The sequence below is a fragment of the Thunnus albacares genome, chromosome 6 (assembly GCF_914725855.1).
Source record: "Thunnus albacares chromosome 6, fThuAlb1.1, whole genome shotgun sequence".
NCBI classification, from domain to species: Eukaryota; Metazoa; Chordata; class Actinopteri; order Scombriformes; family Scombridae; genus Thunnus; species Thunnus albacares.
In genome coordinates, this window is record NC_058111.1 from 28,456,875 (window position 1) to 28,472,855 (window position 15,981).

General features: G+C 40.0%; 2 protein-coding genes across 3 annotated transcripts; both read left to right on the forward strand.

Annotated features, from left to right (window-relative positions):
* The first annotated feature begins 4,854 nt into the window (after positions 1 to 4,854).
* On the forward strand, positions 4,855 to 8,990 carry dmac2 (distal membrane arm assembly component 2). 2 transcript variants are annotated; one of them, XM_044353594.1, is made up of 6 exons: positions 4,855 to 4,960; positions 5,876 to 6,066; positions 6,493 to 6,573; positions 7,532 to 7,671; positions 7,856 to 8,018; positions 8,122 to 8,990. In XM_044353594.1, the coding sequence occupies exons 1-6, from the start codon at positions 4,943 to 4,945 to the stop codon at positions 8,294 to 8,296; spliced, it is 768 nt and encodes a 255-aa protein (XP_044209529.1). In that variant the 5' UTR covers positions 4,855 to 4,942; the 3' UTR covers positions 8,297 to 8,990. The 2 variants fall into 2 exon arrangements, with proteins under 2 accessions (XP_044209529.1, XP_044209530.1); XM_044353595.1 differs by lacking the exon at positions 4,855 to 4,960 and adding an exon at positions 5,015 to 5,140.
* A 728-nt stretch (positions 8,991 to 9,718) lies between these two features.
* sirt2 (sirtuin 2 (silent mating type information regulation 2, homolog) 2 (S. cerevisiae)) lies at positions 9,719 to 15,929 on the forward strand. Its single transcript, XM_044353593.1, has 16 exons — positions 9,719 to 9,925; positions 10,068 to 10,114; positions 10,293 to 10,335; positions 10,487 to 10,597; positions 10,741 to 10,782; positions 10,912 to 11,018; positions 11,397 to 11,453; positions 11,618 to 11,686; positions 11,774 to 11,903; positions 12,012 to 12,071; positions 12,205 to 12,260; positions 12,366 to 12,442; positions 12,552 to 12,603; positions 12,724 to 12,791; positions 13,678 to 13,744; positions 14,650 to 15,929. The coding sequence occupies exons 1-16, from the start codon at positions 9,910 to 9,912 to the stop codon at positions 14,788 to 14,790; spliced, it is 1,143 nt and encodes a 380-aa protein (XP_044209528.1). The 5' UTR covers positions 9,719 to 9,909; the 3' UTR covers positions 14,791 to 15,929.
* The last annotated feature ends 52 nt before the right edge of the window (positions 15,930 to 15,981 follow it).

Below are 15,981 nucleotides of genomic sequence, written 5' to 3' on the forward strand. Positions count from 1 at the left end.
GTCATTATTTTGTAATTATTTCAATAAATTTAACACAGACTGTGCAATTTACAGTGTGTGTGTGTGTGTGTGTGTGTGTGTGTGTGTGTGTGTGTGTGTGTGTGTGTGTGTGTGTGTATGTGTGTGTGTGCGCGTGTGTGTACACATCAGTATCTTCAAAGGATTTGGAGCAGCAGGCAATAACTTTTATTTCTGGAATGAGGTCTCAGAGGAAAATCCAACCCTAACCTTGCTCTGGTTTTTTTTTTAATGGTCACACATATGGGAGAGTGCTGATCTCCAAAACAGCAACCTTTAATGGTGTTTACACCAATGTCCGCATGTGCACAAGATCAATTTTGTGCCTGTCCAGTATGTATGTCCTCAACACCACCTGATGATCTGAGTGAACAGCTGTGATTTCAGGTGTATCAGCATTTTCCAGTCAAATGCAGTTTCTATGCTCTGACATGCGTTGCCAGCTTATGCTATTTTTGGCTGAAGTGCTATTCTGAGTGACGTCTCCCTACAAGATAATGGTGCTGTATAATTGAGCGGCATGTATAAGGATGGGCCGGGTGAGCGTGCTGTTCGTCACCATGGTAATTAATTCTGTCAATGGAAATTAGCTCAGATGTGTGGAAAAGAGAGATAACAAGATGATGATCATGAGCTCACATGCAGGCACATGCTTGCACGAGCACATCCGGTATACAAAGGTGTTTGAATAATGAGTGAATGTACAAAAGATAAGAGGACACACATCACATTAATAGTCCAGCATTGGTATGCACATTTAGCCGGTCTGGCCTGACAATTCGTTATGCTACAAACACTGCATTGTGTTTGTAGATGATGAAGAATGAGATGAGGACAACTGCTGTTTATTCTCTCAGGTGCTGTGTAAAATACAGAAATTGCCACTGGTGGGTTGGAAAATAGCTTTTAAAGAGACATTTTAAGTATACAATCAGAATGAGATGATATTGTTTTACTGATTTAAAGGAAAACTGAATGCAGTAAATGTTGTGGCACACAAGTCATACAGTCTTCCGGCTACAGGCCCTGCTGAGGAGATGTCATGTGAAGTTGCTGTACTGATATTATTGTGTCTTATAGAGCCCCTTAGAGAATAAATCTCCTCCGGCTGGAAAGACAGCAGTTGTCCTCGTCTCATTCCTTATCATCCACAAACACAACACAGAGTTGGTAGCAAAATGAAGTGTCAGGCCAGACTGGCTACACACACTTAACTACAGAAGACATGTGTGTGTGTGTGTGTGTGTGTGTGTGTGTGTGTGTGTGTGTGTGTGTGTGTGTGTGTGTGTGTGTGTGTGTGTGCATAAAGCAATTAGGCTGTGAGTAACTTAAGCCTCAGCATAGGAAAATTAGTTCCTTCATGACAGCACTGCACCTATTAATCCTATTAAATCATATCAATTTGACATCACATTTTCCATGAAATTCAATTTCAAGCAGGTCAACAAAGTGTTTGCACAAATCAAATCAAGAAAATCATTTTTAGTTTGCTTGTTATGCCCTTCAGTGCCCTCCAGTTGCCCTCCCAGTGACTGTCCCTGTCCCTCAATGTGAGCATTAAGCAACTGGCCCAGTATGACCGCCTACTAATGGCTTTCCTGCCAAGACTGTAGAGATTTACAGACTCCACTGGCCTTATGGGAACTGGTCAAAACAAAACAACCCTGACAGCCGCTAACCGTCTTGGGAATACTGCAGTAGTTGTGCATGTGTGTATGTGAATACGTGTGTGTGTGTGTCTTTAGTAGGTCTCTGCAGAAACAGGGGGAAGAGGTGGGAGCAGAGAGAAAGAATGAGAGAGACAACCAGTGGCTAATGGCTTTCCCACAGGGCCATCACTTACTGCAACTCACAGTAAAAAGTGGGGAGCCACAGGGGAGCAGCTATTAGGAAACATCAGACTTCATCTGCTAACAAGACTGTGGAAGTAGCTCTGCTTTTTCTGCTTAAGAGAAATAAAATAGTCTTAGTGATGAGCATATAACAAGAGCGGGCTAAAATCATCTGTTCATAATTGTTTAAGCGTTAAGCTCAGCGTGGTGTGATGCTGCCAATGTGCCTCCACTGACGCTCAGCAAGCATTTGAACGTGGTTTAAACCAAAAACTACCAAATAGAACAGCAAATCCTCATAAAAATTGATGTTTGATGTTGAATTTCTGGTCAATTAACTGATCCTAAACTAATCGTTTCAGCTGTAATATCACCACCTGAAAGCCTCATGTCCAAGCAAAACTACCTGCTCTCGGTCTGCTCCTATTTAACCAAGTAACAAGATACATTTACTCCAGTACTACACTTAAGTACAATTTTGAGGTATTTGCGCTTTATTTGAATATTTCCATGCTATGCTACTTTATATTTCCACTTAACCTCATTTTACAATGAAATATTGTAGTTTTTACTTCACTACATTTATATATTTAACTATAGTTAATACTTTACTTTTCAGATTAAGATTCTACATTAAAAAAATCCTATGATCTGTTTGTAAAATAGTATAGAAAATATTATTAAAACTCCACCTCAACATGAAAGTGCTGCTAACATGAGTACTTTTACTTTTTATACCTGGCATACGTTTGTTGCTAACTATTTTCACTTAAGAGCAATTTTAAATGCAGGACTTTTACTTGTAATGGAGTATTTTTACGGTGTGCAATTGGTACTTTTATCCAAATAAATAATCTGAATAGTTCCCCGCCACCCCTGACCTCACTGTGGAGGGAAGAATGAGAAAGATCAGCAGAGCACAAAATGTACAGCCATTTTTAGAAACAAGTCACGATCCTCTGGTTTTGCTGTGTTAACAAACCCCTAATTGGGTAGTTTTGAGGAACTGGATCACTGCTTTTGCATTGGATGTGGATGTAAGTGGGTAATCCTTTAAAGAAAGAATTTAACCCTCTCAATGCTTTGGGCTCAGTGTTAGTTGTTTACTTAGGAAAGGATAGGAAAGCCATATCTGATGTTATTCCCCAATTCTTTGCTTTTTAACAATACTGTTAGTGATGTTTAAGATGTTACAGTAAAGTTACAGCAGTAGAACTTTTTGCTTAACATTTGACAGACTACTTTCTTTATTCTGCAGAATAGCAATCTATGTTTGTAGACTCTCCGCTTTGTTGACTTCAAACTTCATGCTACTGCATGGTCATGGCTTGCTTTTCAAAAGTCCATTAAGGCGCAATCAAAAATTCATGAGCATAAACAAACACATGTGGCTATGAATACAGCACATCAAACCACATATAAACGATAGGAACAAAAATGCCATCAATAATACAGGAAGTTGAATTTCAAAGAGAAATACTTTTGATCTAACAGCAGTAATATTCTTGAGTGTTGATAAAATAAAATAAATTGTCATCTCGCGCCGACAAAGACTGATCGGTTTAGAGGTGTTCCCAACCAGAACTGCATACGGAAAATTTAATTTTTCAAGCTCAAACAGATCAGAATCGATGATCATCAATCTCAATGTATAGAGCAGTCAAGACACACAAAAACACCCAGAAACATACCTGTGCTCACACACACAGGCACACACACACGTACACAAACACACTATAGGTACTATCTGCTGCTGCCGTTAAACCATTAAAATTCTAGTCCAGTAAGCAATCCATCTATACCACAACCCATCCCCTAATCAATTCATTCATCCCCTCTGCCACTTATTCTTTACTTCATTGGTCCATATGTTCATTCAACCAACCCTTTAGTAATGTGATTTGCTCAGACTCCACAGACCGCGCAGACCTTGGTTCTTTCACTGCCTCTCCCTCAATCTTTCCATCACATTGTCAATAACTCCAGCTAATACCAGGGAAGTAGTGAATTGTTTAGTTTTCTTGACTTTATATTTGCCATGTTACTTTTAAATGTCATACAAATCTTTATGGTTTTTCAATAAAATATCAACATTTTTCTGACTGTGTTTACTTTATGTTGGTTACTGTTGCATTATATGGCCTACTCACTGGGAACACATTCAGAGTTTAACATTGTGCATATACGTGATCACTATACCAAACGCCTCTGTTTTGCTCACCATCCAATTGCTGCTTCTTTTCTCTACCACTCCTCTGCAAACAAACACGAGAGGTGTGAGCCGTGATCTCATTTGCTAATTGTTTGTACTAGCAAGTGTGAGCCGTCTGTCACATCACACTCGGTGTGAGTGTGGGAGCTTGGGGAGGTCTGTGCATGTGTGTGTGTGTGTGTGAGAGAGAGAGATAGAAGCAGGATGGGTGTGGTGTTGGTGTGCTTGTTTTTCAGTGACACATCTGTCAGATAAGTGGTGTTTCAACCTGTCTTGTCTCCCAAAGGTATTGAAGAGAAGGTCCAGATCATGCTTGAAGGAAAATTGAACAAACAAGCAATATGGGCCTAGAGATGTAATATAAGATTTTAAAAAAAGGCAGCAGGCGAGGGCTACAACCTTATAAGAGTTGACTGATTCAGTTAGTGCATGATATTTGTTGTGCTACCCCAAATAAAGCTGAAATAAAATGATTTCAGTAGTGGCATGTTAGTTGTTGTGTTTACTCTGAATCTATAGGTGCCAGATGATCATCTTTATGATACAGGTTATAGTCTTGACCCTGCTGAAATGCCTTTGAGCAAGACACTTAATCCCTACCAGCTGCTTGGACAGTATTCATGACTGCTGACCTTTCCCTGTGGAGGAGAGCAAATGAAAAGAGAATATTGATGCTGACTTATGTAAACTACAGTACACAAACACTACTCCACTTCATCATAATAACCAAACCAGATCAGGATAGATCAGGTTCACCTGGTCAGGATCAGAGACGTGCGTGGAGAGACACCTTGTGGAGAAAATGATGAACAACAACTGACGTACTAAATGCGCAAGGAGGACGTTTGTCCCTTACGGGTTACTGTTGAACGGCGCTATCATGTCGGCACCCTTGGTGGTAAGTTACCCTTCAAATTTTGACAAATTACTTGAGTAACCAGAGGAGTTAATAACAGTTAACGTGTCTTTATTAAGTGTCAGTGTATAGTCTGTTACATGGCAGTGTTTACAGGCTCCAGCGTTTACTAAAACGTAACTAGTGTTAGCTTGAAGACTGTATAGATCCAGCATGCTGAAGGTATCATGCTATTCGTTAATAGTTAAAGTTTAACGACATATTTTTATTGAATGTTTTAGTGTGTATTTTTTAAGTGGAAAATCATTAATTTCTATTTTCAGGCATTCGTTGGTATAAATCAGTCTCTCAAGGCTTTAGCATCGACTAATATCTGTTTCTCTGACAGGATTTGTTAGAATAAAAGGGTCAGACAGGAGCGCCGTTGACATGAGGGCTTGAATGTTTTTACAGATAGCTGGTGACTCCTGTATCTTATATTTTCCACCTGGACTTTACCTGACAAGCGCTGGGAGACAATATTCATCTTTATCTGTTTATGTTTCTGTCTCTGTCCCCTCTGTTTCTGTCCTCTCCTCTTTGTCTCTGTCCCCCCCTGTTTCTGTCTTCGTCTCTGTGTCTCTGTCCTCTCCTCTATGCCTCTGTCTTCTCCTCTGTGTCTATGTCCTCTCTTCTCTGTCTCTGTCTTCTCCTCTATGCCTCTGTCTTCTCCTCTGTGTCTATGTCCTCTCTTCTCTGTCTCTGTCTTCTCCTCTGTGTCTCTGTCCTCTCATCTCTGTCTCTGTCCTCTCCTCTGTATCTCTGTCCTCTCCTCTGTGTCTCTGTCCTCTCCTCTGTGTCTCCTTCCTCTCATCTCTGTCTCCTCCTCTTTGTCTCCTTCCTTTCATCTCTGCCTCTGTCTTCTCCTCTGTGTCTCTGTCCTCTCTTCTCTGTCCTCTCCTCTGTGTCTCTATCCAGTCTCTACGCAGGTGCTGCGAGCGGTCAGCTCTCCTCCTTGTTGCTAGGCGACCATGGAGCTCCAGCTCGGTGAGCCCGCCTCCTCTACACACCAGACTCCTGCTGTTCCTCACCCAGCGTTTCTACGACGTAGAGATGCTCCTGAGCTGGAGGTCCAAGCTGAGGAGTAGAGGGCTTCAGAAGAAGAACATGTAAGAAACATTATGGCTGATTCGATTCAAGATATGAACTCATATCACTGCTGCTGGTGTCTGTTGCAGGGTAGACTCTGGTTGAAACAGCATTAATGAAATGGATAGCTGCAGTCCTCAGGTCCTCAATGCACTAAAACAAAAGGTTCCCATAAGCATCATCTATCACACTACAAAAAATGTATGATTCTTAAAATATAATGTTAATAACAGAAGAAGCATGCAAAGTAGACTGAAATTATTCTATTTTTCTGATTTAGCAGACATATAGTCTCTAATGGAAACAATTGTATATATTTCTGTCATCCAGGGGTCCTTCACTTCTGGTCTATTGTAAATCAAAGTGGATTAGTGCGGGTTATCATATAATATATCTTATCTGAAACCGTCAGGGACCATCACTGACTTCCCTTCTGTCTTTCACAGTTACTTTGGCTACACTCAGAAGTTTTATGGAGCAGACATAGCAGCAGCATATTATATCTTGAGTCTGAAGGGAGGATTTAGGTAAGTGCCCTCTTCACTGGCCTCTACATATTTTGTCATATGGAGCACAGCAGATTTAAGATGATTTTTTCTTCTTTTTAAAATTATTGTTCATGTCAGCTGTCAGGCTGCACTTGGAAATATGGGGTGACTTGTTTCACCCAACTTATTTTACAAGTCTTAAAGTCTTAAAGATATCATGACAAGTACAAAGGTACTGCTGTACTCCTGTTGTTTATGGGTCTGGTATTGTTTTTCTGTATAAATTCTGATTATTTTCAGTATCTTCGGATGATAATCTTGATTCATTAATTACATAGCTGTGTGGTTTATAAAATGTCCAAAAAATGAAAAATATCCATAAATAGGTCCCAGAGCACATGGTGGCATCTTGAAATGTTTTTTTTTTTTTGAAGAACCGTCCAAAATCCCCCAAATTAGAATTTACATAACAGCAAAGCTGCAGATCGAATAAACTAGTCTTTGGAGTTTTTGCCTAACAAAATGACTTGAATGATTAATCAGTTACTAAAATAGTTTGAACATTTTCTGTTGATCAACTAATTGGAAAACTTTCTACATTCATGATATGTGAAAACCAGATTGGTGTCATATATATAAACTTACACAGGACTTGATGACATATGTGTTGTGACAAACCAACCAAACTAAGATTTAGAGCAGCAGCTGAGCTCCGAGGGTCAAGGTGGCAGAGTTGTGCAATAGTTCCTACATAATACGTTACTTTTTTCTTTGTAACTTTTCAGAACTAAAGCCCCAACCGACTGACTTCCAATATACTTTCACATACATAAATCCATATATTTTTCATATGCAGCATCAGTGTCTTGTAACATGTTTTCATATAATCTGCTGTGATGCACTTTAGATGTAAAGATGACATTTTCAGAGTCATGTTCCAGATGTGCTGCTGTGATCCAGTTTTCATGTGATTGTCTATGCTGCGTCATGTCCTTAGGTTTGTTGGCCAGCCAGCCTGGTTCCGCGCAGACGAGAGGGGCAGGTTCAATTGGGACTTCTTGAATCACAAAGATACCCCTCTAGAGGAAATAGACATGAGCTACACAGTCATCAACTACACTGGACTGGGGAACCTGGGTACTGAGCTCCAACTCAGACTTGTTTGCCTTTATTTCAGTTTCTTTTTTTCTTTCCTCTCAAAATCATTTTCTCCTGCTGTAACTTAATTTTCTTACTCTGTCAGACACATGTACTGTTAATTCATTTCAATCATATTCAGCACAGGAGTCCAGTGTTTTTCATCTGCTTTGTCCTCCCTCAGAGAACCAGAGATCTTTACGGAGTCTGTCCCTGCGAGGATGTTCTGAAGTGGACGACTGGTTCCTGGCCAGGCTCCACATGTTCCAGGACTCTCTGGAGGAACTGGACATATCACATTGTCCACGCATCACCACAGGCGGTCTGGCTGCCCTGAGAAATCTCAAGTAATTCAATTATCCAAACCTTCATAGCGTAGTCTAGTTGATGTCACCAATCGCCTCTGTTGTATTAAGTTCTCCCTTTTTGTGTAATGTGTGTGTGCTGTAGGGGACTGCGGCGTCTGGACATATCGTCCCTCCCAGGGATTTCCAGTCCTGGATTGGTCATCATCCTGCTGGAGGAGATGTTACCACAATGCCAGATCACCGCCACTGGATACGACCACAGCCTGAGGCAGGAGGAGGGAGAGGAAAAGGAGGAGCAGATGCAAGCACAGAGGTAGGGCATGGACCAAGACAGGAATCAGAAGAATCAAGGGATACAATGCAGAAAGAGGAAAAAGTCCTCTAAGAGAGCTCTGCTGCCTGATCATATACTAGTCTGAGAGAGAGAGGGTGATGATGGAGCAAAGAGAGGTGCAGAGGACACAACTGACATGAAAAGAAGAGAGGTGATTCTCCTCTGCGAGTCTGATTATTGCAGCAATTCAGCCATCCAGGGTCTTTTTTCAGTACTGTACCAAGCCAAGTTTAGGGTTATCATACAGAAAGTCAAGCTAGCATTTAGAATTTTACATCTGCATCTGCAAGTCTTGGCACACTCCTCCAGAATGAGCCTTTTATATACCCAAATTGGACACTGGAAACATCTAACCAGATATGAACATGGGAAAAAGACAAAATACAGCAATGTGGAAGAACAAATGTACTACCTTAAGTTTGTGGGATTATTTGGCATAATCTTTCAAAGTATACAGTTTGTTATCACAGTCTGCTTGGTATAGTGTGTTGTTTTCCCATCAACTTGCTGTCAAGAGTGCGTACATTTATGATATCAAATGCACATTCTGAAATGCAATATCATGTCTCTGTCTCAAGCAAAATGCACATTGTCTGCCTATGTGGCAGTAATTTTATTTGTTGCCGAAATGTAAATATAATTGTAAATGTTGTGAATAAAGATTTTATTGTCCAGAATCACAGTTCTTGTAAATTTATGACATTTACCTGTGAATCTTCAAGCCATGTTTAACACAATGAAAACACATAATAGCGTCTGTATATATTTCTAATCTTCAGTGTAGAAGCTTATGTGGGGAAACGTAAGCCCATAATCCAGTGTGACCCTTGTACTGCTGCAGTGTCAGACTTCACAGAGGGTAGATGAAGACACCAGTTGGACTCAGAGAAGAAAGTGAATGGGGATGAAGGAATCACTGCAGCTTTTGTATGTAAAGACACCATCTACATTGACTTCGGTGTTTGTTTTAATGAGAACAGGACTTACAGGAAATCTATGAGCTATTTCCTCACCCCACGTTGGGTAGCATTATTATTGCCTAACTTTTAGTAGTAGGATAAATGTTATTCATACATTTCTTATGTTACGCATATTTATTTTCAATGTGTATTTATTTACAATGCTCAATGGACGCTGGAGCATGCTCACTAGAGACTTCCGCCGGCCGAGACGACTAACTTCCGGTTTAGCCCTCCGGCTAACTTGAATGGGGATAAAACAGTTCAATCGTGCGGCTATAGACTTTCCAAATGTTGTCGGACCGAATGGGTCAAATTCTGATAGTGAAACGAGACATTTTGCGGGGTTGTGACATTCAAAAAACCGGTTTGGCCACTATGTCAAATTGGCCTCAATGCCCGGCGCACTTCCTGAGGGCTCGAGTAAAACCAAAGAAGAAGAAGAAGAAAAAGAACCAATCATGTCACGGGAACTGGGTCACAACAAACACGGACCGTGTTTTTGACGGACAACAACAAAACGGGCCAGTTGAGTGTTAGCTGTGTAGCGAATACCTGTCACAACTTAGTAAAATAACGAAATTAAATACGGTGCTAGTTGGACCCGTGTGTTTGAAGGGTGTCAGTAGACGGATAAATGTCTGATGCATCAGGTAGGATGACTGTCTGATGTCACTGAGTCACAACTGTGTCACAATTTGACGGTCTGACTATGCTTCACCACTCTAGCTATGTGACATTTACACGGAGAAACATTTGTTTAAGCAGACTTGTGTTTGAATTCTGCATTTATAGAACTCCCTAGAAGAGAAGAAGAGGACGAGGTTACTCCTGAACCGGAGGTAAGGAAAAGTGTTTACACAGAGCAGCGAGTTAATTTTAGCAGGTAGATGCTGGCTGTCAGCCTGGTTATTACACAACAAACTCAACATCTGTCACCCTTTGACACAGCACAATGACTTTGCACTGCTGCTCAATATATAGACACTGATTACATGTCGGTATTGTTTCCTTTTGTAGGAACAATCCGACGACAGCAGTGAGGACGAGGCTGCGGGAGAGAGTATGTGAAAACAGTACTAACACATCTGTAACATCATATATATATGATAATAATGATTCTGAATGGAGTTTGGAATTATTTTCTGTCCACATATGAGTGAATTATTCATCTTCCACTACCCTCATCTGATTCTCCTCTGTGTTCCTGCCAGTGGACTTCCTGCGCAACCTCTTTTCCAGCACCCTGGGCCTCGGCTCAGCAGAAAAAGTTCTGGATGAACTAACTCTGGATGGAGTGGCACAATACATCAAGAGTGGCAAATGTGAGTCTTTGGCCGCTTCTCATGCTGCATCCCTTCGGCTCATCTATCAGGGCTGACTATGGTGGATTGATTTACTGCTTACAAGCCTGCTGTCATAATGCAGTTGTATTGATTGAGTTAAAAGTTGCTCTGCTTCCACACAGGTAAAAACATCCTCTGCATGGTTGGAGCAGGTATATCCACATGTGAGTATCTCAGCCTTAATATCACAGGACAAAAAAAGTGTTTCAAAGTATCAAACAACTTGTACTGTCTTTTTATGTTTCTAAATTTGTTTTCAAACCTGTAACTCTGAACATCATCTCTCTCCACAGCGGCTGGGATCCCTGATTTCCGCTCACCTGGAACTGGCCTGTATGCAAACCTGCAGAAATATAACCTGCCCTACCCAGAGGCCATCTTCCAGATAGATTACTTCAAGGTTTGTTAAAGATTAAAGGATGATACGGTATATAAAGGTTCTCTCAGGGGCCTCAAAAAATCTTGACAGTTTTTTAATTATTTGAAGTTAAATTATATTGTTAATATTTGAAAATTAATTGTATCCTAATCAATCAAAAGTTTAATAAAGAAGTGAGGTCTTTTGGATTCATACTTTTCACCAGCTTATTGTCACAAATGAACAGTTAGTGTCAGCTCCACATTAAATCAAAGCCCATATTTCAGTCAGACAACTGTAATATTTTGTACAAGTCTACCTCTTACTGCCATAAGAAACTAAGGTTTTATGACCTGTCAGCATTACTTTTCCAGTCCTCACTGCAACCTCTAAAATGTTTTTCTCCATCTTCTATCTCAGAAACATCCGGAGCCGTTCTTTGCCTTGGCCAAGGAGCTTTACCCAGGACAGTTTAAGGTATGACACACTTCCTGCTGCCAAGTAGGCCACATATTAAATGTTGAAAATGTATTCGCATTAAAAGCATATCGCAACATTTTTGTGTAAAATGTAATTTCATGAAACAGTGAACTGCTTCACATGTGTTTGTTCTCATGTGGTTGACTTTTATTGGTGTTTAGCCGACAATCTGTCACTACTTCATGAAGCTGTTGAAGGACAAGGGGCTCCTGAGACGCTGCTACACACAGGTATGAAAAACACACAGCCAGACTCTCTGCTTCACATACTGTACATAAAGTCACTCGACATTAACGTTTGTGTGTGTGATCATTCAGAATATTGACACTTTGGAGCGTGTGGCCGGGCTTGAAGGAGAGGATCTAATTGAAGCTCACGGAACGTTTTACACATCCCACTGTGTCAGCTTCTGTTGCCGCAAGGAGTACAACCTGGACTGGATGAAAGGTGTCTTTTGCATTTGTTAACATTTACATGTAACAACAACAGCCTGGGATTATTGAGCTGTTTTTTTCTTGCCATTTGGGACTTTAACATCCTCCTTCTGCCCTCTAGAAAAAATCTTTTCTGATGACATTCCCAGATGTGACAAATGCAACAGTCTTGTCAAGCCAGGTCAGTCACACCATTTATTCTCTTTCTTCCTTAACAAACCCAACTGCATAATATCAGTATTACCATATACCTCAGTGTTATACAATCATCATCATATCACCATCATCTTTGTCCCTCACTTCCGTTCACCCAGATATCGTCTTCTTTGGAGAGAATCTACCCGTCCGGTTTTTCACTTCGATGAAAATGGTGAGCAGATTGCGGTAGTTTGCAAGTATGCATGTGTGTTTGGAGGGGATGTGATGTAATGTCTCTGCAGTAATAAACTCTGTTCACTCTGCTTTTAACTTTCAGGACTTTCCTCGTTGTGATCTTCTCATCATCATGGGGACGTCTCTGCAAGTGCAACCGTTCGCAAGTCTGGTCAGCAGGTACTGCAGATTAAATTTCATGTTCCTGAAATCTACCGCTGAGCACAGACAGCTGAGTTACTAAAATATCGTATAAATGATTGTGTGTTTCTGTTTTTGTGGCATTCAGGGTTTCAAAAAGTTGCCCCAGGCTGCTCATCAACATGGAGAAGGCCGGGCAGGTAAGCTTCCAAGCCTCCATCAACTAATTTATCTCTCATTTATGTTCACTCCTTTTTTTCTGGTGTAGGTGTGTTTCTTGGATTCTCTGTGCAGGACTGTGTCTGTGTTTGTCTGTGCAGGCTGACCCTATGCTCGGGTTGCTTGGTTTTGGAGGAGGGATGGACTTCGACTCAGACAAGGCTTACAGGTGATACAGTGATGCTGCTACTTCTAATTTCCAGTTATATTTATCCTCCCGTTGCAGCTTATATCTTAAGTGAAAACAGGTCTGTATTCAGATGATGAGAGATGTGCCAGTGCAATATACACAATATAATGTTTGCCAAATACACTGGATCACATATTGGGGGGAAAAGGTTAGGTCTGTGATGATGAGAAGTTTTTAAAATGGATAAATTGGATCAAAATGATCAATATTGTTTGATATTTTGATAATAAACGTGCATGCTTATATGCACCACCAGAGGGCGTCTAATCATTATCCATGACGCTGATCGAGCAAAATACTTTTATTCTATCCTGCATTCTTGCGACACTTACCATTGAACTTAACTCATACTTAAAGTAGTTGCTCAGTAACTTACTTCAACTTACTCAATAATTACCCAATCACTCAAGAGTCATCATGATATTCAAAAATAGTTGTTGCCAATTCATGGTAGCAATGAACTATCCAGTCATTTCTGACAATATATGTCAGTAAAATTCTTTAAAACCACCAGGAAGTTGAAACTGTTAATATGCAGCAGCACTGCAGTTTTGGTGCTCAAATATGTGTCTAATGTGATAAACATAACAGCACACTAAATAAACTGTAGCTTTGAACTGTAAACATGTCACTACAGTCCAAAAAAATATGAATCATATTTTTATAAGGCTATCTTTAGCAAAGTGCATATGACTGGTGCATTAAATGGTTTTAAAGAGGAAAAAATAAAAATGGGATTTGTATCAGATTTGGCGGTCAGTCAGTGTTGAGATATTGGTATGTGCATCGGTATCAGAAATGAAGTAGTAGTACAGTATGGAGCCTGTCCAGATTCTAACACAGTGGTCTTTACTTCTGTCTCCAGAGATGTAGCTCACATCAGTGCATGTGATGATGGTTGTTTGGCTCTTGCTGACCTGCTGGGATGGAAGGTAAGTTACAGAATCATCTTATGTGAATCCTGTGCACATTTAGGTTGACACTTCTCTCTTTGTTGCTTGGGCACAGTCTACATCGACCATATCGACTACAGGCGCATCGCACGGTTCAGTAGAGCAGTTAATACTGTCGTCACTTCTCAGTCAAGAGTTAATGAGGCCAAGTTAACCATTGCAGTAATTCAGTCACAATAGAATATCACAGTTTTCCTCATGGGAGTCACTTAAATTTGAATTTCCTTACAGATACCACATCATTAAAACATCATTCAATATTTTCTTATTTGATCCTGCACATACTTTATAAAGTATGTATAATTGAAATGAAATATGTTGTACAAATTAACATACAAACAGGACATTTTAAGAATTTCCTCCATGAAAAGTTGGATTATTTTTTCTGTAAACCAAAATGTAGTATTGTACTAGTATTTTACTGCTGGTAGATTTATTGGACACTATATTTGGCATGAAAATTGAAAATATTTTTAACTTATTGAATATTAATATTAAGTATTGGTTATTGGCTTTGTCTATAGAACTCTACTAAGACGTCAGTGCAAAACCACACTCATAAACCTTTATATGAAGGAGACAGTTTAACACGTGTCCTTTGCTGCATGCAGAAAGTTTTGTTTGTACAACTGCAGCAGAAACAAAAAGGTGAGAGATATGAAATGTGAAGGAAGCCTATTTTTGATTTTCCTGTGTGATATTGTCATTGCATGTGAGGTCGTGAAAGGGCTTCTTCTAAATGCACAGCATGATCTTTTTTACTTGAATCTTTTTTTTTTTTTTTTTTAAACCATAGCCATGCTATCACCAGTCTGTCCTCCATCTGTCACACATTAGTCACGTTCTTTGTTTTGCCTTCTTTCCTCTCTGTCTCGTCTCTCCAGGCGGAGCTGGAAAACCTGGTGAAGCAGGAGCATGCCAGGATTGACAGTCAGGACAAGGAGGAAAAGGCCGGCGACAGCAAAGGAGCTGCAGCCAAGGCGAGCTCCTCATCGGTGGCACCAGAGCCCAAAAAGGAAGAGTAACTAATTTAGAAAGCTCCCCTTTTTATTAAAAGCCACTATTGTGATGTCACAGCTTGGAGACGGCCCTGAAAGGGAGAATATGATACCAGAGTTTGTGTTTGCAGCTGAAGCTTCGGGTGCTGGGTGTCTGTGAAACAGAGAAAGACGCTCATTATTCATCAGCGGACATTTAATTCTTCTGAATAAGCACATGACATCTGACATCCCATGATTTTGTTTATATCAGTTATTTGCACTTTACAGACTTTAATATACTTAGATGTTTCTTTTCACAAGCACACATCAATCTTTGTCTGAGGCAGTTAACTCTGTGCATGGGCAAACTTTGCTGCAGTAGACTGTGGCATTTTTTAAGTATATCTACATTTCAGCCTTAGAGAAAAAATGTCATCAACACAAGTTTGCAGATCTCGCTGAGCGGAGGTGGTGGTTATAATGTCTAAAACCTCAGCAGCGTGATCATGAATCTGCTGCGTTGTGGGCAAGCTGGCATATTACCTCCAGACCAATTGAGTACAGATTAACTCATGAACAAGCTTCTTCAAAAGATAACCAGGCTGTATTACATTTAAAAATCGGTTTGCCTGATTGGCCAGCGACCAAATTACATTAACATATGTACTAAAAATGAACTTTCTGGTTGGTAAACTAGAGGTAGTTGTAAATATAACAGTAAGTTAATATGCGAGGGGTTATGTAGAACTTTTAAAATGTCTTGATTTTTAATTAATTGCTTTTCATGTGACCTTCTACTCCTGTTTGAGTTCATTTGTGTAATTTCCTTTAATACAATGTTCCCAGATGTTTATGAAACAAATGATGTTTTCTTAATCTTATGGAACAACAAATTGTACATGATGCGAAAAATAACCAGGTGAAAACATTGGTCATTGGTTAATTTTGCCGTTTAAATCTTTGGAGATACATAAAAAGCTAACAAGCATGGACTGCTGAAATTTGGGGTAACTTAGTAAAAGTCGCTACAGTTTCACTGGAAACTGTGCAGACTTAATGAGCATGAATTGTGGCATCATCAAATAAAAAATACTGGGGGTGGACACAATATTACTAACATCTGTATAATACTAATGGACACTAATGCAAAAGTCCTGCAATAAATTATACCTTTGTAAAACTCATAATGTTTACTTTTGTTGAAACTGTGTCAGAGAGTTCATTTATCTTCGTGTA